Below are 24,950 nucleotides of genomic sequence, written 5' to 3'. Positions count from 1 at the left end.
ACGTATAAATAGAAAATACTTTTACTCATAAAATGTTCTGAGTACTACTTATTGCTAAAGATGCCTATATAATGGAGTGGGATTCATAGTTTACTCTTTTTTGATGTCTGCTAAAAATCAACAAGCCATCTCTATGCTTTATTGATTCTTATTGCAAGACAGCATCAAAATATGTTGCATCAAAAACGCAATTAATGCAACGAAAATATTGCACAGTATAGTCTTTACTTTTAGAGTTTGTACGTTATTATTTTTGCTGATAATTTTAAAATTATTCTGCAAATAATAATACAATATTTTAGACTATGGCGGTCTCGTGATCATGGCGCATGCAACTGTGCCTAAATATCGAGCTTCGTTAAAATCAAGGTAGGTACGCGGAACTAAACCCGAATTTAATTCATAAAATTTTCAAATAATAATGTAATTTAATATGGATGATTGCTTGATTATATTGCAAGATATGAAAACAACAATCTGTTGTGTGATTACATCAAAACTACGCGGAGGATCCAATTTGGCTTCCGTTCGTGCTAAAAATATGAAGACAATTACGAGTATAATTATTTACGCAATCGTTTAGCTCTTACGACATACAATTTTGTGGGATCGTCTTTACGTAGTTATCATAGGTACACAATCAGCTACAAACATGCCTTTAGACTGTCGTGCTAATACATTCTATTTATCGCTTTCTTTATTTTATTCCATCTTTACTCAGTTTGAATCCTTCAGAGTTTTTATGCAATTCAATGAAGAAAACGGTCAAATGAATAAAAGAAAAGATCAGTCTTCTGTATACCTACTCTACTACATCTAAAAAAACCGGCCAAGAGCCTGTCGGACACACCCGAAATGGGTTCCTTAGCTATTACGAAAAAATTAAGTAATATTTTTCTAAGGATTTCGTATTTTGTACGGAATATTCCAAGTTTATTTTATACCTCAGGCTGCTATTTACTCTTAAACTACTAATAATTCTCCAGAAAACTTAACCGTTATAGTGTTCCTTGTAAATTTGATATACTTACTACCATCCTGAATTTTTAAAAATTCCACCCACCGGTTTAGATTTTAGAGGGGGGCGGGACACTCGATTTTAATGAAAATTTTCGCTTTAAAGTTGAATATTTTGCAAACAAATCACTGAATCGAAAAATCGTTCTAGCAACCCCCAGTGATACTATATATTTTAAAAGACCTATCCAACGATACCCCACGCTACAAGGTTGGATGAGAAAAAAAAAACACCCCCACTTTACGATTTACTTAACTTTTTTTAAAATTTTTTACTGTACCATGTTGTCGGCATAGTTTACATATATATTCGTGCAAAATTACAGCTTTCTAGCATTGGTAGTCCCTGAGCAAAGCCGCGGACGGACAGACAGACAGACATGGCAAAACTATAAGGGTTCCGTTTTTGCCATTTTGGCTACAAAACCTTATAAAAGGATAAGTCCACCTTTGTACAGGTATCTCAAAGTTTATCAATTTTATTTTGTTTCTATTTTTTGTACAATAAAGAGTTTACATACATACCCTCTCTTAAATTTTCGCTAATAATAAAACATATCAAAATTATTGATGATTACAACGTTAGAATTAAGTACAGGTAAACGCCAACGCGATTACAGTATCAGCGTAATTACCTGCTATTACAATTACTCAATTAATTTGTCACTACTCGTACACATATGGAACACAGTACTTGCCACACATCGCAGGACGTCATTGAGAGCGGTGTCGGTTGCACTAACCGCTGTTCGTTTCGTAATGTAAACGGACACACGCCATCGTAATTTGTCGCCAAATTGTACGCGTAATAAAAGTATGCTATGCTCAGGATACAAATTGCGAATTGGCGCTTGTGGCTGCTGTCTCTAGCCGGGAAAATACGCGCTTAAATAGAACTGCAAAGAGCATAACATCACCCGAAAAACATCCATTGCTGAGCAAAGGCCTGTCCTTAGAATGCAACAGTGAATGGCTACTGCCCCCTTGGACCATGTGCCCGGAATACTTGCGAAGTCGCGATACTAGCGGTCGGTCCATTTTCTAGGAGGCCTGCCACCGCTGCACCTTCCAGGTGGTGATCAGCACTCTAGAAGTTTTCTAACCCAGCGGCTATCGATTCTTCGAGCGACGTAGTCTGCCCACGAGCAAAGAGCTGTATTACAAGCGACAAGACAAATGATGGTCACTGCGGCCTTCCGTATCTAACTCTCTTCCAACGTGGTGCGTGGTAGCCACTAAACAACCATTCTTTTCCCTAAATATCAGTGTAACCATAATAATATGATAAACACACAGCAATATACAAAGACAACTTTAACACGTCTCCGTTTTTCGTGTAAAATTATTTTCGTCTTTCTATGGCTCTATTTATCTAGAGCAGCCCGTGTTGCGTCCGTCTTCGAACATAGGCCTCCCTTCACGTTTCCACGTCTGTCTGTCCCCTGCCACTTTCATCCAGTTAATGCCGGCTTGCTGCCGGATATCATCCGTCCATATCTTAGGAGGTACGATAGGGGGTAGTGGGTGTTAGCACGTGGTCTCCACTCCAGTATTCTTCGCACCCAGCGGCAGTGATTCATTCGCAAACATGAAGCCATGCTAAATAATGGGTCGATGCCGAACATTAATTGTCATTAAGCTCAGTGGGAAAGTGACTCAATGATTGATAAGCGATCAAAATGGCAAGATGTTTTAGTCCGGATAAGCTATTTTATAAAAATCTAACGCGTTGCATCAGCCCGTACTGAGTAACAAGTCATCATTCACGTAGAAGTACGCTGCGTGAAGTGGAATAAATGTTGAGGTTTGCGTAAATTTAATAGATAAAGAAACACACGCGGTAAGTTTGGAAGTTTACTTTTGTTTAGCATTCACTTTAAAAGCCTAATTGTAAAGTTGAGGATTGCAGTGCAGTGCAAAAACGTGTACCATCAGTCAAATAAGTGGTCTATCAATTTTTAAACAAAGTCCCATCAAATGATATTTATTTATTTATTTTTATTCGACTGGATAGCAAACGAGCAATGTATGTATGTCGCTTTTTTAAGTGGAACTTTCAAGTTGACAGCCACGTCTATTGCCATTATTGTTTTATGACATGCAAACGATTATCAACTCTAGGGTGGTGGACCACATATTTGGCTGATTACATACTATATACTATTTTGGAAATCGGTTACTTTTGCACTACATCATGTTACTGAATCAATAAATCCCTAAATGAATGTCATAGTGATATCAAACGCCGACAAAGTAAATAATGGTTAAAAATTGTCCTCCAATGGACAGCGCCATATTTAAAAAAAAAAAACAAAATAATGGTTACGTTTACCTGTAAAAACCGTTTTATAGTAGGTTTATCTATACTTACCGTTTTATAGTGGGTCACAGTTAAAAAAATATACATACAGTTAGTTTATGTACAACATAGTCTCTACATATGACCCATCTAATATTTTTCCTTATTTCACAAAACGTTTTTTATTAATTGATAACCTACAGTCTATTATACATATACCTACCTACTAAAGCGTAGTTTCTAAGAAAGAGACATTACATTTTAAGTACTTACTACTTAATACCAATTACAATCCAGTACAAATGATTAGTGTCATTGTACCTAGAGTATGACTGGCAAGTTATTAAAATTTGCTAGATTCCAACGCAGTAAAAGATAAAAAATTGCCAATCTTATCATTTTTCTCTAATGAAGGTCGAATTGTTATAAATCTTCCGTTTATATAACACATTTTTGCCGTAAATAGACTGAACTTTGTGTTGTTGATTGTTTTAATTATTATTTGTAGTAATTATTTTACTTAAATGTTGCGCAAATTTTGTTAAGGGTCAAGCACTTGAAATTAGGTATCAAACGCAGGAAGCGTCTGATACCTATTTAAAAGTTTCGTTCTTTTCTCTTCGAACCTGAACCAAAATCAACCAAAATCAAAATAATATAAAAAATAGGATAGGCACCTACACGGGTGACTTTTCTTATTACATACTTAATCGAGGTATGCGCGACACGTTTCAAACCAACTCGTTGTCCTTTGTTAAGATGAACCAGAACAAATGCTACCGGTTTTGACTAGCTCATATTTTAATTCAACATTTAAGTGCATGAACTTAAAAACCAAATGTATTGTTACTCCTTATTCCTCAACCACAGCAAGCGAATTTAGGTAGCAATAGCACAGTAATTACTCGCTCTTCTTAGTTATATAGCCTTAGGGCATATGCTAGCTGACGCGGTTTGCACGGAACGGGCTGGAGACTGGACGTGGACGTCCATTGTAACATTGTTTATTTCAACGCCATCCCTGATGTACAGCCAGCAGCAGAAGCGGAGGAGCAGTTACGGCTCACAATCACACACAACTCTACTGCCACGGTAATAAGAGAGTGTGTAGATCATTTTGAGCACCGTAACTACTCATCTTCTGCTGCTATAAGCACATTTAGCCACGTATTCTAACTTGACTCGTTCTCCGCAGACGCGTGCCTCGTCCCTGTACCGCGTGAAGGAGGGTCCTATAGTACCGGCGCCGCAGCCCGCGACCAGGCCGCCGGCCGGCCTCGCTTGCCCACGATGTGCACCAGTGTCCAGGGTAAGTAGAATGAAACAGATCGTCATATTACTTAAGCTCTCGTTCGTGACACATATTTGACAAAATTACCAAATAAAGCGTTTCAACTCTCGATTATACTCGTAATTCAGGAAAGATCAGGAAAAGATCGAAACCAGTCGGACCTGTTCTGTACTTATAATCGTGACCCAAACCTTTAAAATTGGGAAACTTTGTAGAATCATCGTGATCGTCAGCCGGAAAATGTCCAATTGTCCACTGTTGAACAAATGCCTCTTCTTCTTCCTCCTCGTCCACAAATTACCCAATTAACCGGTTGCCCGCATAACTTTCGCGATATCGTTGGTCCATCTAATACTAAAAAAAACCTCTCTCCTCCAACGGCTACACTGGAATAGAACAGTTTTTTTTTAAAGAATGCAAGATAATTAGAAAATTGAGAGAATAGTAGAAGCTTTTTTTGCTGATGACTGTACCTACTTATATTGTCATCCAACCTACGTTATGTTTACTGAATTGCAAGTCAATCTCATCACTAGAAATAGATCAAAATGAACTTGCAAGATTGGAAGCAAATAAACAAATATACGAGGTGAAATTTAAATATAGTTTTTTTTTTCATGTAAACAAAGGAACGTTTCCTACGGGTAAATTTTCCTATCTTTATTATTGAGAGTAGGTAGCAGTAATATAGATTTGTCTACAGCAACTAGACGCGAGACTTTATCTTTATAAGTATATTTTTTATCCTTACGTAAAATTTTACCGACTTGAACTGTCTGAAATTAGATAGAATGTGTTTGCTTTATTTTAATGTAAAGTAGAGCATAAAATGTAAACAAATGTACATACTGTAACTTAAACGATGGCATACAAACAACCATATCATTCGGTAACGTGTAGTGGGTATACGTAATTTAGTTAATTTAATAAAAATTGCATAGTTCCCGCGGGATAGCGATAAACGAATACAACGCAGACGGAGTCGCGGGCAACAGCTAGTAAAGAACATGAAGGCGAATATTGTGCGGTGTTAAATGAATTGATATTATAAGAAATGTTTGTACACTCACCAGCACCATTATATGACACACACAACAAAGCTTTTATAAATATCTGATACGACTCTATTTCTAGGGCAGGTAGGACGGAGACTGTACTTAATAGCATATATCTATAGATACAATTCCGATATCAAATTTTCGATCCGAACTGGACCTGCTAGGAAAGCTCATTCTGGTAAAACGAAAAGGAAACGACTAAACGCGGCGTGGCGGCTACTACGAAATTCGAAAATTCGTATCGTACCGTCTCTTTCACTCTCATATTAAATAATATAAGCGTCAGCGGGACGGCAAGATACGAAGTTTCAATTTTGCACTTCGTAGTATAGGTAGAGTCATTCACGATGACGCGTGCCGTGGTTCTTATTACAATGTCATTAATGTCTAATTTTGACAAAATCACGCGTCTTCATGGATGGCACTAGGTATACAGGGTTTGATCCCAAGCATCATCATCATCATGGCAGCCGAAAGACGTCAACTGCTGGACATAGGCCTCCCCCAAGGCTCTTAACCAGGTCGTCGCTCCATCTTGTTGGAGGCCTACCGACAGCTCGTCTCCCGGTCCGCGGATGGCATTCGAGAACCTTCTGATTCCGACCCCATCGGCCATCAGTCCTGCGAGCAATGTGCCCGCCCACTGCCACAAGCCCAAGCATATTAAGCTTATATGCTTGGGATATTAAGTTGTGACCTCATAGACTTCCTTGCCCGCCGCGATGCCCCGGCGCAGTTTTCACGAGTTTATCGGAGCACTGCGCAGTTGTGTCAGGCGTGGAACGCGTGTTAGGCCTTTGTACCGTGCAAATACTGCGCGAATCATGTCATCGAACGCTCCGCGCGATCGTTCTTTGTTTTTAGTTGGTCATTACTTGTAGGTACGAGTTTGTATAACACTCAAGAATAGTGTTGCCAGGACCGATTGGATTAATATCGGGGAAGGTAAAAAAATCGGGGTTTACTTTAAATAATTGGTGGGCTCAAACCCTGGCTCGCACCTAGTGAGTTTTTGTGAAATTCATGTGCGAAATTACATTTGAGCTTTTCGGTGAAGGAAATCATCGTGAGGAAACCCGCACAAACCTGCGAAGCAATCCAATGGTGTGTGTGTGAAGTTCCCATTTTTGAAGAACTAAATGTTTTAGAATAGGAAGTTTGAGCGTGCGACCTTCGCAAACCGGTTTAGGATACATTCATACATTTAATTATTAGCTAAACTTAATGGCGTTGATTCTGAGCAATCGCCAATATTGATTTGCAAATGATGATTTAGTATTGGATTTTGATAGGCAATTCCTGAATTATTCTTTTAAATAATGTGGCAGTAAATTCGCAAAATCACAAGTTCTATAATTCGCCCAGTTTATGTCAGAGTAATCCAAATGCAAGTCACGGCAATTCATGTCACTATCAGTGTATAAATTGAATAAGCACTCGTCAATTTGTATTTTATTGTGATAAGTGCACACGCACGTGCACAGTGTTGACAATTTTATTTATAAATTGATAACGAAATTGATCTGACCCGAATAAGCACATTTTCAATATCTAAATATGTTTCTGATCAGCTTGTATGCTTTTAGGGTTATCTGTTTGCGGCCTGTTCGAACTCAAGTTATCTCATCTTTATGTTTATGCAGAAATTATGACGGCTGCCTCATTGAATTTTTCCGTTCCTTGTATTAAATAATAATTTAAATTAAGTCTCCAATCCTATAAGCGATAAAAATGGTACATCGAATCTACTGTGTGAGGTTACATGAGCACGTTGCACGAATTATTTAAGTTTCTGTCAAGTTATTTTACCGGTGATGCAATGCAGGGGCAAGGTCAGATTACAGTACATAGACTATACGTAAGGTACATTAAAAAAAGACAAAGAATCTAAAAAGTGCAAGATATACCAGGGCAAAAAAGGGGACTTTTTCCCAACATGTTTTCATTGGAATAATAATCATTGAGAACTTCAATTATTACTATAAGAAACACAATAATCCACATTATTGCGATAATGAATTAAAATAACCTCAACCAAATCATCAATTACTTAAAATTACAACATTATACGCTAATTCGAGTTTCCATTCTAGTTATCGCCTCGTTCCCTTGTTCTTAGCCCTTGGTCTGTCTTCTATTGTTATGTTGTCTTTGTGAATTAAGCGCTTGTATAAATTGGTGTATCTTAACATAAACATAGGACATCTCTCTTTCAAGTGCTTGGTCCGTCCGGTGACCGTGAATCGTAAACAGTCTGTTGAATACTGGTAAGAAACTGGTATTTCTTCTGAATAATAAACGTTTTTACTTTGACACTTTCACTGTATTTTTTTTACATAATCGGTAACACCTTTATACCTACCTAGTATTCCGCTCCTAATGAATTGAAAGTAAACGAACAGTAACATGTAATTTTAATCTCACAATTGTGATGGATCTTGATGGCAACGAGAATCGAGGCCGGGTCAAAAGATTTAATTTTAATTATTTTTTATTCACTTGACCATTTTACTAAGAACGCAGTTTATTTTTTAAAGCGTTATACTGACTGCGTCATTGATTATGTCAATAATATCTACTATTTGAGTAAAAATATACAATTTGGTTAAGCAGCTGTGCTAGCACGATCTAGCGGGATAATCTAAGCAGAGAATTTCAAGTTACACTTAATGGAAGCCAAGAAACTATCGTTATGCATAATGTATAAGCGAATCGATATACTAGTGTGCATTAATTTTAAAACCTGTAAAAATGTCTGCTGTTTATACTTTGCAGATGGGAAACGATCTATTGAAATAAAAATTCTGTGCTAAATGTGTATAAATAAAATTTCACAAGCTGTATCCCTGGTTACCATTTACTTAACATTTTTTGGATGATGTCAAGCTTTAGTTGCTATCAAAAATGCCGTCATATGGGTCGAGAGGTAGAAAAGGATGAACTTTATAACCATGTGAGGAGATGTACTATAAATCGGCTTGGAAGATTCATTGTAGAATGCCTTCGCATTTCTATCGAATGCCTGCGAGTAACCGTTGTTGGACCATGACGCCTACAGGCGCGCAATTTCGTACATTGACCTCTCGCTAAAGGCAGCAAAACACCCAATCGCGCATTTTTAAGGGTTACTGTTTGGAGCACTTAGAATTATTTAATTTGCCCTAACTTCAGTTGAAAGGAGTTCATTTTGTAGAATATAGATTATTATCGAATTACTTCTGAATCGTCTATTGTCCGTCGTACGAGTGTTTGTCTTCATGTCAATCCTTTCGCATCTTGATGGCAACAGTTACCATGTAATCTTTTACCGTTATTAAGACCTAGGATTTCTTAATATGGTGAGATGTGTGTGACCTGAGGTGCCATTGTTTTTCTTTTTAATATAAGATCGGTATAGAAACGGGCTGTCTTGTTATTTTTAAAATATTAAAGCTATTATTTCGAAGACAAAATTTATTCTGATCATGGTTTATTTTAGACATTCTAATGCAGCACCAGTGTTCATCACTTAGAAAAACATGGCGTCTGCCAAAACTAACTAAACAGTGTAAAATTATGCAATCGAGGACAAAACTTTGGTGCCAGTTTGCTTGCGTAATTTCTTTGAAACTTATGGAGCCAATTCTCAAAAAAGAAAAAATCGATAAAAATACATGAAATAGATATATTATTTCGATCTACTCTAAAAATATATTTTAATGTTTTTAATTTTTATCTTATGGTAATTAATTGATTTTATTATTATAAAATAAAACACGAAAAAATTATATTAGGTAATAATCGTTCTAAACAATGTCGAGCTAAACTCTATTTAAGACGTGAGTTAACCGTTACAATATCGTTTAATGATCGTTCTATATATCGTGACTGCAAAGCGACAAAGTACAAATTAAGCTTTTATTCTTTTCACGTTCAGGCTACCAATCGCTTGACTCTTTAACACTAGCACGCTCTGTGTATCATCAATATTAGGTAACGCTAAGCAGGCTATCTGAAACCTTGCTATAAAACGCCAGCGTGCTAGCATTGAGCTCATCACGCTATATCTTTGTCATAGCTTATCGGAGCAATGTCAATTGACAACCAAGGTCGTGTCACGGTCGGGACTCTGTATGCTAAATGCATAGCTAGAATTGACCACCTTGAAATGTCCTTAATTGATACGTGTGAAGATCTGTCCCCTAGTGCTTTTCCTTGTTTCTTCCTTGAGACGACAATTTTGGTCCTATATATTTCTTTGATCTATCAGAGAAACTATTGAAAGAGATCTTTTGGATTAATTATGGCGCGTTAGTTAGAGACTAAAGTGGAATCCATTCGAACTTTGTGAAGACATTAAGTATTGTACAACTGTTTATTGTTAAAACACATGAAATTAGAGAGTAAGATGTAGGTACTAAGGCGAACATATCCATTAAAGTAAGTTTAAATAGAAACTTGTTAATCACTAGATCGAATATTAGGATAGGAAGAACGAAAAATAAGAGAACAATCTTCATTAAGCTTCGGTACTACATATACACTGTAGTGAGTGACTTTATATTTCGCATGAAGATAAGTATAGCATTTAGCATATTGATGTTATCTCCAATGATGTCAGCGGATTAAAAGAAAACAACGAATTCGCATTCATAATCAAGTGTACTAAACTGATACTGAAAAGAAACGATTCATCGTGTGTACTTATATTGTCACACTGTCAATTTGGCAGTAGGTACTAGTACCCGCCCGCTCTAGAGCGGTAAAATAATTTATCAGAATGCAGGTGTCTGTTTATTTCACCAACTGAATGTGATGACAATGTAATAAGAGCTAATGATAGTAATTCTGGCCTTGAATGTACTAATGTTACGTACTTAAAAATGCTAAACGCGTTGCAGCCTTAGTTGTTTTGAGTCAGAACAAATTTTGACCAACCTTGCAAAAAGACTCATCTTGAGTTGGAGGATCAGACTCTCGTCTGGGTGCTTAGTTCTTATCTCATGGTCTACATTTTACATTAAAAACTCTAACAATTTTGAAACTTGCTTCAAACGTAAGACATCTACAGTAACGTTACAGTACAGGTTCTTGTTGCACACTGTATCTAATTGATTATTGTTTGGGTGTACCCAACCAAACATATAAACAATTTCGCACCCCACATTGAAAGCTGAAACTAAGTTGTCAACAAACGTGATACATTCATTCATCCATACCATAGACCGCTGGCAGCGTTATTCCAAATTTAAACCGGCAGACGCGCGGTGGCGTGACTCTAACCGACCAACCGGCGCGCGCGCAGTGCGACGACCGCGCATCAACACATCGATTGTGGATATGACTCGATTCATTGTATTAACTATACTTTTGTCACCTTTGATCTGAACGTTGCGTAAAACAAGAACACTGGATTATGTATTCTTTCTGTTAAATAATTTATGTACTTATTTAAAATTTAAAATACTTGGAACGTATTGTCTTATATGTGACATAATTTTTAATTATTATAATTATATTTGGTTCTATATTTAGCGTTCCCTTGATTATAAAACCCTCAAAGAAAAAAAAAACAGACGGGCCAAAATCCATAATCTAATTCTTATTCGAAAAGCACCTGGACAATTTGTCAAAGACAGAAATTGATGATTAATACAACATTCATAGTTACGTGAATATGTAAAAAAGTGTATCTATTTAAAACACGACTCGGCACGATGGTGGAGAGCAGCGGGCACCACGCTTTGAGTTGTTGCCGCTGTGCGGGGATATTTCCGCGCCATCACGCTCTGAATGATATCGTCCGCAGGGCTCTGGTGTCAGCTGGCGTCCCTTGTGTGTTGGAGCCTCCTGGTCTTAGCCGATCAGATGGCTTGACCCTAGTGCCCTGGCAAAAGGGAAAGTGCTTGCTCTGGGACGCCACGTGCGTCAGTACTTTTGCTTCTTTGCACCTCGGTCGCACCTCATGAAAATAGGGGGAGCGGCTGCTGAGATGGCAGCCATAAAAAAACGCGAGAAATACTCAGCGCTCGCAAACTATTTGTTCGTCCCACTGGCGGTGGAGACGACCAGTTGTTGGGGCTCCCGAGGCAAAACTTTTTTTTAATGGAGTGGGGCGCCGTCTTCGTGAGAGAGGTCTTGACCCCCGCTCTGGATCGTTTCTGGTGCAAAGGTTGTCTATCGCGGTTCATTAAGTATAACGTTCGATTACTATAACAGTTGTTTTATATACTTTCATAAGAAATAACATGTTTATAGGCTAAATTAATATTATACAGGGTGGGAAGGATTATCCCGACAAATTTTAACCACGCATTCCTGAAACCATATTGAGTAATAAATGTTATATGATCCTAGGTCGAATTATACTATTTACTATACTATGACGCGGTACACAAACACATTTTACCAACAACGTATAGCATATTATATATATGTAATAAGGAGTGAACTGTACCATCGGATACGGCCGCTGCTCAATGAATATAAATAAGTGGAAATTTAGAACGCACGCTGACCCTTTTTAATCTTTTGGCGTGTGTTTATCTGTCTCTGTCTCGCAAGTTTCCCATGTTGACGAGCCATGTTTCGGAACCTTGGCCTTGGCTTTGTAGATGTCTTGTTCATTAGTTTCAAGTATGTAGGTACCTACGTTATTAGAACAATGGTTTAGGTATGTTGCTCGTAATTATATCGTACTAGTCTTTTGAAATAATGATGATATAGTGAACTAGTCAGCTGTGCTCACTGCTCGCCCAGTGTGTCAAGAATACATCATTAATGTAAATAACCCTCCTTCGGGCAGTCGGGTAAAAAGGACGACAGCAAGACGACGGGTGGAATAGCTCACTACATTTTTCCCTTTTAGACACAGGCATCGACAATTATTCCTTTCGAACCACGTGGTCTTTTTTCCTTCAATCCGGTGTGGCAATTCTACCATTCCAAGTCATCACTCCGCCTATTTTTAACGTACCGACCACAGACAGGTCTGTCTTGAGTCTGCATTTAGCACGATTTCGTTCCTTACGGTACAGTCAAGGGCAAAGATATCGACACGGCCATTGTTGCAAAAATATGTATACGCGACTTTATACACTTAACATTAAGGCCCTGTACCTATTGTATACATATTTTTGCAACTTTGGCCGTGTCGATATCTTTGCCCTTGACTGTACCCATTCGCTGGGTGCAAAGTAGGAGGAGGTGCGGGAATCACGAATCGATCGCAGCGCGCGCAGTGGCCAAACAAGGAACTTTTCGGCGGACCAACTGTCACTATTTACTAGTGAAATTTATTCATGCATTATTAAGCAAAAATAAATAAATTTGCGTCACGAAACCTGTTGCGTAGTTAACTGCAAGAACAATGGCAAAAACAGTGATCACAAATTCTGTAAATTTCCACAAGAAAGATGTTTTGCATGGCGTCCATGTCACTGGAGTTTGACGAATTACTCGAGCTTCAATGGTGTGACTCATTATGAATTTATGATCTTCAAATTTGGTTTCTTTTACATCTTGGAGATCTTGAGCCAAAACTAATTGTTTTGCTTTTATTATTGTTTGTGGTTGGAAAGCAATGTCGTATAGTGTGCTCGGAATCCAGTTTATATAATTAATTTGGCCATGTTTAACTGAAAATACACAAAAAGTCTGCATTACTAACGAGCTACTACAGTCATACATAAATAATCGTCTGCAATATTGCAGGCATATATATGAAATGCGTTATTCCATTAAATTTGTTTATTTCTTTACTTCTCGTGAAGACAGTCATGAGAAAGTCCGTGTCCTGAAATTAATTGATTGTGCCATTTTAGACGGGAAATAAAAAAAAGTCAACATTATTTATTATCGACACTATATATTTACATGATCGAATGGAATGTATGTAAATTTCGATATTTCATTGAAATTATTTGTTTGTTTACTTAGGGGCTGTTTCACCATCCATTGATTAGTGTTAACTGACGGTTAAATGTGATGCCGTCTCCGTCTATTCGAATAAAACAAATAGAGACGGAATCACATCTAACCGTCAGTTAACACTAATCAATGGATGGTGAAACAGCCCCTTAGGCTTCGTAATGACAGCCAGCCACTTGATATTTCAAAGTCCGCCGTAATTGTACCGCTAGTTGGCGCTGTCATCTCCTAGCGAATTACTTAGTTCAACGAAAAACCGACACACATCGATTAAGGTAGTCTTCACCAATTGTGCAAGCCTTACCGAATTCGTCGCAAATTACGTAAAAATAAAGTAATTAATTATCTTAACATCAGAACTACCATTTAAAAGTGGTACAAACCGTACACTAAATACTATTAATTTTCTTTCAAAACTACCGTTGCTTTACCTAAAAGTAGGTTTCTCTCATTACGCACTGTGTTGCTGCTAATTTGCTATCATAATTACATTAGCTACTTCACACCATGTTAACTGCGGAACAGTCCTATCCGCCATTTCGGGTTAGTGACATTTAGATTGTTGACAGCCAATTGGCTGTAATAGAACTGTAACTATTATTTTCATCGCAACTGACATTGGCCCAAGCCCTAAGGCCGACATTGAGGGGAATAATAATAATACATTTATTCATAGCCTAATTAAAGTGTGTATTATTTTTTAGAAAAAACATGTTTTCATTTTTTAAGACATACTACTTTCATCCTGGGGCTTCGCTCCCGTGGTTGCGCTTCTATGTCACTTAGGATATACTTATTACTTACCTATACTTCGTTTTTTTAGCATTAGAAAGTAGGTAAGCGATCTTGACGTCAATTTATTGAAAAACACGTTTGCAAAATAAGTCACAGCAAATATGTAACGATTAGCCAGGACATGTGATCATTTACATTATTTTTTGGGTCGAGGGTTTCTGTGACAGGCGGTGGCGCTAGTATCACGAGACCCGTTTGACTATTTGTCATTTTTGACACGTTTGCGATTGGATCAATAACTACATTTAGTTGCCAATCGCAAGCAAGACTATAATGTCAAACGGACCTCACGCACGATACTAAAGCCATCTAGCAATATTTCGCCTGTCATTAATCCCTCCTTGCAAATCCTGCGTTTCACTCGCTTTTAGGTACTTCACGCAAATAAAGATGGAAATCAAACCAACTTCAGCAACTATTTCTTGCCAAAATCGTTCCAGTTTTCATACTCGTATTGTGCATTACTAATGTTTTCCCGGAAACTTTCGCATCTGGTTAAAAAGGGTCACCTCGTAATGATCCGAGTCATTTGGCAAAATGAAGCTATTTTGTAGAAGCGTCTGCTTCTTTCTGAAGAAATCTGAATATCTCTGAAATATTTCGCGATTTTCCTGTTGACTCTTTTTGGGGTTCCGGAGCCAAAATGGCAAAAACGGACCCTTTTATAGTTTCGCCATGTCTGTCTGTCCGTCCGCGGCTTTGCTCAGGAGCTATCAATGCTAGAAAGCTGTAATTTTGCACGGGTATATAAGTAAAGTATGCCTACAAAATGGTACAATTAAAAATTTAAAAAAAAAATTTTTAGGGTACCTCCTATAGACGTAAAGTAGGGGTGATTTTTATTTTCTCATCCAAACCTATAGTGTGGGGTATCGTTGGATAGGTCTTTTAAAACCATTAGGAGATTTTTCGATTCAGTGATTTGTTTGCGAAATATTCAACTTTAAAGTGCAAATTTTCATTAAAATCGAGCGTCCTCCCTTCTAAAATCTAAACCGGTAGGTGGAAAAATTTGAAAAAATCAGGATGGTAGTAAGTATATCAACTTTCAAGGAAAACTATAACGGCTAAGTTTGCTTGAGAATTATTAGTAGTTTATGAGTAAATAGCAGCCTAAGGTATAAAATATACCTAAACTTGGAAGATTCCGTATAAAATACGAAATCCTTAGAAAAATATTAGGTACTTTATTTTTTCGCAATTGCACTCTCCTGTGGCCCGGCGGAAGACCAGTGCTGGTTTTTAACCAGCGATATGCTGAGCCGGGATCTTTTTATAGTGGCAACATTTCGTATTGTTATTTTTACTTATTATGTGTCATTGCTGTTATAAATAAATTATTTTCTTCCTTTCTTTCTTCTTTCTTAATGGCTACGGAACCCTATTTTGGGCGTGTCGGACACGCTCTTGGCCGGTTTTTACATTTAACCCTGGCAAAGCTAATTGAATATGAACTCATGTTCAGTAATATCCATGTCGTGTCCAGTTCTTAGAATTGATTGTTTGATGATTTATGGCCGAGCATTTCATGAATTTCATGAATTATTTCATGATTATCTGGGGTCATGATTTATTTTACGTCGTTCATCATTTCCTTGTTTTAACTTGCAATATATATTGGTGCGGCCTTCTATGCATGCAGAAGATCAACAATGTCAGCCAAGGACGTTGTGAACTTGACTTATTTTATTGACTCCTAATCCTGACACACGTCTTGTAGTTAGTTTTAAATGTCCTTAGTAATCGTTTGAATGGCGATCTTGACCGTGCACGTTACTTCTCTTTATTTATGCCATGGATAAATTTCATTATCAAGATTCTATGCACGCTCCGGTACTGCCCGTTTGTTTGTTCTATGGAATTATGAAATGAAACACAAGGCAAATGTTCAATGATAGATTAACGATTAAACTGATCCGAAGTAAACCTAAAAAGTGTGCTAGCTTTGATATTGAGATGTGTTCATAGACTTCTTGAGGGTTCCTGTACGGATGGGGAAGCTTGTTATAATTCTATCGTTGATGATACTACAATGCCGCTATTGCCGCTTTACTTATTACTAGCTTTTGCCCGCGGCTCCGCCCGCGTGGTATTCGGTTATCACGCGCTGTTCCCTCGGGAACTGTGCAATTTTCCGGGATAAAAAGTAGCCTATGTCACTCTCGGCCCCATAAACTATCTCTATGCCAAAAATCACGTCGATCCGTCGCTCCGTTACGGCGTGAAAGACGGACAAACACACAAAAACACTTTCGCAATTATAATATTAGTATGGATATGGATGCGGTGGCATAACTCAATAACTAATGCCGCGTAACCTATAACAGTACCGCCTAACAAATTTAAAATTTAGCGGCTGGTATATAATATAAACATAAAGATAATTAATTTTTACGCTCTCCTGTATAATTTGCCTCTAGTTAGATACGCGGCATTGCAGTATCATCGATGCTATTGCTTTTTCTCTATTGTATCTTCTTTCATTATTCTTTACTAGGTATGTGGTGTTTTAACTATGCAGTGAACCCAATAATTATATGACGACGATTTGCATTATTATTTTTTACATTTCTACCAGTTCTGATTAACGATATAGCTAATGATTAATGTGTTCAGTCTATCTCGCTCCGATCGCGTGGTATTGCCGCATATATTGTGTCACAGTGCGCAGGTAGGTATGCAGCGCACGCACTTTCTACGTATGCCGAATTCAACCCGATCGTTGCTTCAATAAACAAACAAACTAGCAAGCCTACTTTCGAATTGATGAGTCTATTTGATCAAAGAAAAGACGGGGCGAAACCGAAACTATAAATTGCCGCATTTCCGTTCCATTACAAAGAGCATAGGAAACTAGTTTTAATGTAGAGTCGACTACAAAGCTAATACCCCTAAAATAATGTGGAAAAAAGACATACATACGGGTTGTACTTTCAATAGTCGTCTGTAAAGTAGTAAAATACCAACGTCAAGAAGTGTCGAGACAGTATAAAACCGGGTTAAAAATTAGGTATACATTTTTACGAACAAGACGTTTTGGCTTCTTTATTACTTGAGTGACGTGACGTGTTACAGAACTTTTTTTACTTTTTGTTTTCAGACGAGCTTTTTCAAAGTATAAAGACCATTCTTGTATCTTCAAATGTGACTAACAAAGAACCAATTTAAACAATTTCATTGTATAACGTAGAGTAAGGCGATAAGTCTTTCTGCATCAAACAATACATATGTATTATTTTATTTAACTGACAATGTATCAATCATGCAGGTGTCGATACAACGAAACAATAATAACACGTACTTAATTTACCTATTAAGTACTCATAATAAAATAAAAACTCATTGACTTTAAATCACACAACGCAACTTTTTGTTTGTCGTCGAATGGAACACGTTTCACTATTTTCCCATTGTTCTGAGGGCCTACGCCGAAAATCGAAGTTCGTGTCCGTCCCTCTCACTCTCGTATTAAATAGTATAATTGTCAGAGGGACGGTACGATACGAACTAAGATTTTCTAATTTCGGAGTAGTCCCACTGATCACGCTAATACCTCTAGACAGTCCGTTTGTAGTAGGCTACATTGTAGTGTAAACAAAAATAGGCGGTAGTCTAGTAAAATACTGAAGACGCGACAAAAATAAATGGGACAGCACGTGGCTGCTGATCATTGGCACATTAACTCTTTCACGGGCTACGCGGCGGACTTAAAATAAAACGAATTATTTACAAACATTTACTTATTTTTGTTATTTATTTACGTAATCGCCGCAATCAGAGACGTCATTAACTAGTATCGTTGTTCGAATAAAAAACATCGGAACAGAAATCGTTTGTATCGTTTCGTGTTTGTTGTGATGTAGGTACGATTAAAATTTAATTTATTCAGTAGGCCAGCAAGATATATATGTCGGCGGCCGATCGTAAAATATCGACGAACGTGTTGCTCTAATCGATCTGCCGTATTATTTCTCAGGCACATCGTGATATGCCTGGCCAACGTTTAGGCATATCATGAAATGGCGGCGTTTCACGATATGCCTAGGAATTTCGTGATCTGGCGGATTTTACGATCGGCCGCCGACATATATAACGTGAATACGAGTAGGTATGGAATCTTTACATAGATAAAATAAAGCCAGTTCTCGCCATTTGTATGCTTAGATCTTTTAAACTAAGCGACGGATTTAAATGCGGTGTTCACCCATTTACTAGCTACGCGCTCCGGCTTTGCGCGGTTGTAGTATTTGGGACATAGAGCTGAAAAATGTGAAGTGCCTTTAATTAGACTTTTTTTTAATTGTCTTCGATTGCTCGAGCCAGAAAAGGTTGTGTGTTTATAACAATAATAACACCACTCAATGTTATCAAGTAAGAAACGACAGGTCATTCGTATAATATGAAATAAGCCCTGGATTTGGTCTAGGATTATGATAACGCTGTTTTTAACCTCCGGACACTTATGTTATGACAGCTTTACTTCGCTCAATATCGTTGGCACTGTAACCAAGATACCTACACCTATTTGGTCAGTAACAAGACATAGTATTGAGATTGCTACAAAATGACGACGCCGATGGTTTTATAGATTCGATTAGTATCAGAAGTAGTAGATTTTGCTTCAACATTCAGGACACACCGAGAAAGTAAGCGTCGTTATTTTGTGCAGAGCTTCTTTATGATATCCAATACTACTAACTGACAAGCTTTTACGCTTGGTTCGTGAATGAATGTCCTTTGTTGATAAAGTTTTTTAGTATTCTCTGTAATTCTATGTGAAGAGATAAGATATTTTCATTTCGTTTTCGCGCCTAGTTATTCAAACGTTAACCGCCTACTCACGCTAGAGCTGGGGCGATTCCAAAGTGTACTCCTTTTTATACACAAGTATTGATTTTCTAACAGTACTAAGTACAAATTAGTCTCTTGCAAAATGCTATTCGACTTTTATCTTACAAGGGATTTCACATATCCGTAATAATTTTTTTTTTCAAATCGATAGTAAACAAATAGTATGGATAGTATGTTTGAGCAAAATAAATGACTGACTAAAGTAACATAGTAACTAACGATCATTTCCTTTTTCTTCAGGAATCATGGCAGGATCTAAAGACTCCAGACACGGGGGCGGTCATAAACATCCTCGACATAGGGCAGCAGAACTTCGCCAACGGCGGCGTGGTCTCCCGGTACCTGTGCGACTTGGCGCAGTGCTGCCATCTGCACAAATACGACTACAGGGACATCGTGCCTGACGTAAGTTATTTTTTTTTTCTGGTACCATTAGCATCCGCAGCCCTCCGCTTTTCTTCCTTATTGACGACATGCGCCTTTCAATCCAGATACTCGTACAAGAGGCAGGAGCTTGCATAAGGTCCCGTACTTACTATGCCCGACTGCAGTAGTATTCGTCGTGGGGAGTAAGGCAACCGCTGAAAATTTTGGCACATTATTCAGGCTCTCTAGGCGCACAACATATCCGTAATTATCTGGTGTAGCGAATGTTTCGGGCTACTCACGTACCATCAAGTGCCCCTCTTTCAGTGGCGGACAAACAGCGAGGCTTCCAGTCCTGGGGGGCCCCCAAATATCCGCAAGTTCTTCTGATCAAGTCTTGGACAAGGCTAAGAATATGCTTAGTAATGTACTACGACTGGGGGGGCTCATTCAGCTTTACCGCCGCGGGCCCCAAAGTGGTTTAGTCCGCCACAGCGCTCTGTCATTTGTTACCTTATTCCATAAAAAAAACGCATTTATTACCTACTATGAAAACAATTATTTACTTCCTGTGTGACAAATCGCCATTTTCCCCCCTAAATCTCGACTTCGTCCCCCAGCGCTTATAGCTCAATTGTTGTTCCAGGTAGTGCAAGATCCCAGCTTCCAGCAGGCGATCGAGGAGTCCGCGGCGGCGGCGGCGCGCGAGCAGGGCGCCGGCGATGGCTCCGTGCCCCCCGGCCTCCGGAAGAAGGTCGAGGCGCGAGCGATGAAGGTGCTCAAAGACATCAGCTCCGCCATGTCCAATAAAGTGCTCAAGTGAGTCATCAGTAATTATCGTCAAAACTAAAGGTGTGTACTCAACTTCAGTTCAATCGGTCGGATGCGTTGCGTCTCACGAGATATAACTACAAAATGTCTAATTTCTTAATAACATTTGTGAATGTTGTTGTTTGTGTCTAATTTCTTAATAACATTTGTGAATGTTATTAAGAAATTAGACATTAGGTATAATGAACGGTAGCTATAATATAAAAAAATTATAACTTTATAATGTATGACGCTAAAATAGTACAACGTTCTTTTTATATAAAATATAACATAATTTTACATAAGATATATACAAAAAGTGCGGATGACGTAAAAATTACGTAATCTTGCACACAAGATGATGTTTTTATTTAAACTTCCGTGTGACATGTAGTAACAAAGTAGCATTAATGAAGTAACAAAATAATCGTAGATAACTCAATGGTATTCAGTGAATAAAATAAATTTCATATCGTTTAATAAAGAGGTTGATAAATGATAAGTGATAATTATTTATGAAAATCAAAAATACTATTTGAAATCAGCCTACAAGTGGTTTGACGTCATCGGCACTTTTTGTCCGACCCCTGTTAATTATGATATCTAATAATAACAATATGAATACCGAGTATAAGTTTGGTAAAAGATACATTATGTGGCGGCGAGCGAGCGAAGCGAGCGAGCAAGACGAATCAAGAGCACAAGCGACTCGGATAGTTTAGGTTCAGAAGCTCAGCTGTTTCCACCAGAGATGTGCTGTACGAGGATAGGTAAATGAAGCGTTTATTGGTTAATGGAAAACACATTCGTCGCAATACATCCTCGCACGCCAGACGCCGAAGAAACGCAGCCTAAATGGCAATGCTTCTATTCCAGACTGGTGGCGTGGCTGTGCCACAAGGCAGTGCGCCGGATCGCGGGCGGCGGCTGCGGCACGCGCGCCGCGTGCGCCGAGCGGCTGCGGCGCGCTAAGGCGGCCGGACTGCCGCTCATCTTCGTGCCTCTACACAGGTACCACATTATAAAGGAGTGTTAGGAGTACAGACGTACAGTCACCACCAGCAGTAATGAGTGACACAAAAAAGCCTGCATAAATATCTGATATGACTTTATTTCTAGGGCCGGTAGAACGGGTTAGTATAATTTCGTCTACAAAGCAGCTGGTCTAAGTAACAAATCAGCAATTGGTATAAATAGCAAGTAATCTAAGAAGCAACTGGTCTAAGTCTCAAGTGGTCTGACATTATTTGACTCAAAGTCGATGGAGCTCCGCTTTGCGGAGCTTTCTGTTCCGCGTGGCTGACGCGCCTTGACACAACTCTAACCTTTTTTTTGAAGTTTTCGACACAAAACAGGTTAGAACCATTTGCTTCTTGGACCACTTGCTACTCAGACCAGTTGCTTCTTAGACCACTTGGGAGCTTAGACCAGCTACTTTTTAAACGAAGTGATACTGTACCGGTAGAACGTGTCAAATATTTTTGTGCGCTCCGCTGTGGCAGGTATTAATGCTCTTTGATAATATTCTCGAATATGTTCGTATTTATGATGCTATTTCAGTCAACCTTAGTATCCATCACGACAGCGTAGAAAAATATCGCATCGAGATTAACAATGTAAATACATGAATAGAATGGTTAGCACCAATCGATTAAATATTTATTATGTTATAAGCAAAAACTAAAATAGTTCCGCGGAACGCCGCGTGAGTTCGCTAGCTGACTCGTCGACAATTTGTATACTATGAAAAATCAGATTTGATAATAATTTTAAGTTAATTTGGTTTTCGGGTTTAACCCTAAACTTGGCAGTGTATCTTATAAGAGACATCATCTTTTTGTATTTTTTTAAGTTTTTGTAATTTTGTTATCTCTACAAGAATCCAACGAGGCTTGAATTTAGTACACTTGTCTTAAGTTGCCAAGTTTAGGGTTAAATTAAATGGTTTTTATTAGAGCTATCTTTGTGTCTAATGATGGTTTGAAATACTTCATTGAACGTTCTGCTTGTTCCACAGATCTCACCTGGACTATATTCTAGTAACGTTCACGCTTTACCTGACGGGGCTGCGGCCGCCGCTCGTGGCCGCCGGCGACAACATGAGGATACCATTCTTTGGGTACGCCAGTTCTTTATCACATCCCAGCCTATATACATCCCACTGTCGGACATAGACCTCTCAGAATGCGAGGGCTTGGGCCGCAGTTCCCACGCGGGCTCAATGCGGATTTGGAGCTTCACACCCAACATTGAATTGCATCGCGGGTTTGTGCGGGTTTCCTCACGATGTGCTTCATCGTGAAGATCGCGGTGAATTTCAAATACAATTTCGCACATGAATTTAGAAAAACTCAGAGGTGCGAGTCTGAAATTTAACCCACGATACTCTGCTTGAGAGGCCATTAGTTAAACTACCAGCACGGTGAGCCAGATATTACCACCTTTTGTTTACCTGACTGCCTAGGATTGTTTTTCTATATGTCTACCGGGTTTCCGCTGTGGCTTTGCACGCGTAAACCATTAAATTGAAATTTGGAATCCAGGGATTTTACTATGTACAGTCTCCATCAGATATTTCGGAGCGGCCGGGATTTTCAAAAGTATCGGAATATGCACGTTATTCCCAGATATTTTTGATCACCTTGGCCAATCCGAAATATAAATAAATATCACGGGACAATTCACACCAATTGACCTAGTCCCAAGGTAAGCTTTACAAAGCTTGCGTCATGGGTACTAAGCAACGGATAAATGTAATTATATAGATAGATACATCCTTAAATACATATTAAACACCCAAGACCCGAGAACAAACATTCGTATTTTTCATACAAATATCTGCCTCTACACGGGAATCGAACCCGGGACCTCAAGCTTCGTATCCAGGTTGTCTAACCACTAGGCAATCTGGTCGTCATATGTACACTCCGCGGTTGTACAATCCGCGTTAACTTACATGTATTTAACAACTGTTCACTAATATATCGTTACTGTTGCCAGGTGGTTCCTCCGAGGCTGCGGCGCGTTCTACATCAGGCGGAGAGTAGATGGCTCCGAATACCACGGAGACCCGCTCTACAAAACTGCTCTCAGGTGGGTAATCAAGTTTTTAAATAATACCCATACCAATATACTATATTTTTAGTTTTACTCAGATTGTTTATTTTTTTTCTCTCTTCAAAATATTAACATGTATTCTTGCGCGCGGTACATAATCAGTGAACGCATTGTACATATTTATTTTATTCATAGCTTTATGTAAATGTGTTTTCATAAAGTCTGACCACGATAATGCTTCTAAAATCCATCCGCTTTCTAACGTATTGAAAGACATCGTAAATATTTTTTTTTGTTTTCAGAGCGTACATACTAAATAGTTTAGCTGCTAAAAACAATCTAGAATTCTTCATCGAAGGTGGCCGAACGAGGACCGGGAAACCGCAACCCCCTAAAGGTAAGAAACTAAGGGTAGGGTATAGGTAGTGCCACCAGAGTGAGGTCACACACACAAGAACATGTTATGTAATGACGGCGGGATTCGGGCATTCACTCATTCATTTCATTCGTTCTCCTTTTATGCAATCAGTACTTCATGTAGCTGTGTGTGTAATGATTCTCTTCAACTCTCGTGGCACTTCCTATACTTAAAGTTGTATGGTTTCGCTTTTCCTGTTTACATATGACTATGTTTTTACAATGTCTATGATGTTTACATGCTGCACTAGAGGATATGTCATCCAGTAAGTAATACATTTTCTTGTGGACGTCAAAGCTTTAGAGATAGCAATGAGTTGTATCAAATTGAACGTTTGATTTTATTATGTAAACATGACCATGTTGTTACTTGTTAGTTATCTCAATAACAAATTAAATACAAGTCAAAGGGCTGTTTTGATATTGATTAAATGTGGCAATATATTAACTGATATTGTAATAAACGAAGGGTGAATTTAACGATGATGCTTAATTAGCACTGACGTGTCATTAACAAGACGTTTATTTGACGCAACGGCTGTTTTATAGATATTTACGACCTCGACTGTACCTAATTGCTTAATGATACTGCTATTATTTGTGTCTCATAAGTTGTAAATGAATTGTTGAATAAATGGTTTTTGAAATCAGAAAAGTAATAATGGGTTATTTTCTATCAAGTGACAGTAATATATTAATTTGTTAAAATCTGAAGCAGCGTCAAAATGTTGACAAAAAATTAATTTACCTTTTCGCTTGTCTATAAACTATTGGGTGACCAACTGCTGGGAAACGACCTTTTCTTTTCCACCGATCTCATACTAGATCAGAGTCTCCACACATCTATTGACGCGGAATCGGGAACAGCCGATAGAAAAAAAAACTCTATGTCCACGTGAATAAGATCTAAAAAGCCATGGTTATATTATAGCGTTAACTAAACTAATACGGTTTTGCTCTTCGACGTTTTTTCGCTCTTATTATTATTATTATAAGCCTGTTGAGGTGTCCCACTGCTGGGCAAAGGCCTCCCCCCATGCCCTACACTCGACCCGGTCTTGTATGCGAAATCTGTCATTTG

The 24,950-nt window shown here is 38.3% G+C and overlaps 1 protein-coding gene across 1 annotated transcript in view; it reads left to right on the top strand.

The window, feature by feature from the left end:
- mino (glycerol-3-phosphate acyltransferase mino) overlaps window positions 1–24,950 on the top strand; it is a gene marked incomplete in the record, with an annotated part of 49,649 nt that overhangs the window by 11,931 nt on the left and 12,768 nt on the right. The window contains 7 exon segments of the mRNA XM_074107124.1: window positions 4,512–4,625; window positions 19,460–19,624; window positions 20,232–20,404; window positions 21,272–21,406; window positions 22,413–22,514; window positions 23,396–23,488; window positions 23,755–23,849. Coding sequence (XP_073963225.1) covers window positions 4,512–4,625; window positions 19,460–19,624; window positions 20,232–20,404; window positions 21,272–21,406; window positions 22,413–22,514; window positions 23,396–23,488; window positions 23,755–23,849 — 877 coding nt within the window.

This window comes from Choristoneura fumiferana, chromosome 25 (genome assembly GCF_025370935.1).
Source record: "Choristoneura fumiferana chromosome 25, NRCan_CFum_1, whole genome shotgun sequence".
Classification (NCBI taxonomy): Eukaryota; Metazoa; Arthropoda; class Insecta; order Lepidoptera; family Tortricidae; genus Choristoneura; species Choristoneura fumiferana.
The sequence above is the reverse complement of the archived record's forward strand: the minus strand, read 5'-3'. Positions and strand labels throughout refer to the sequence as shown.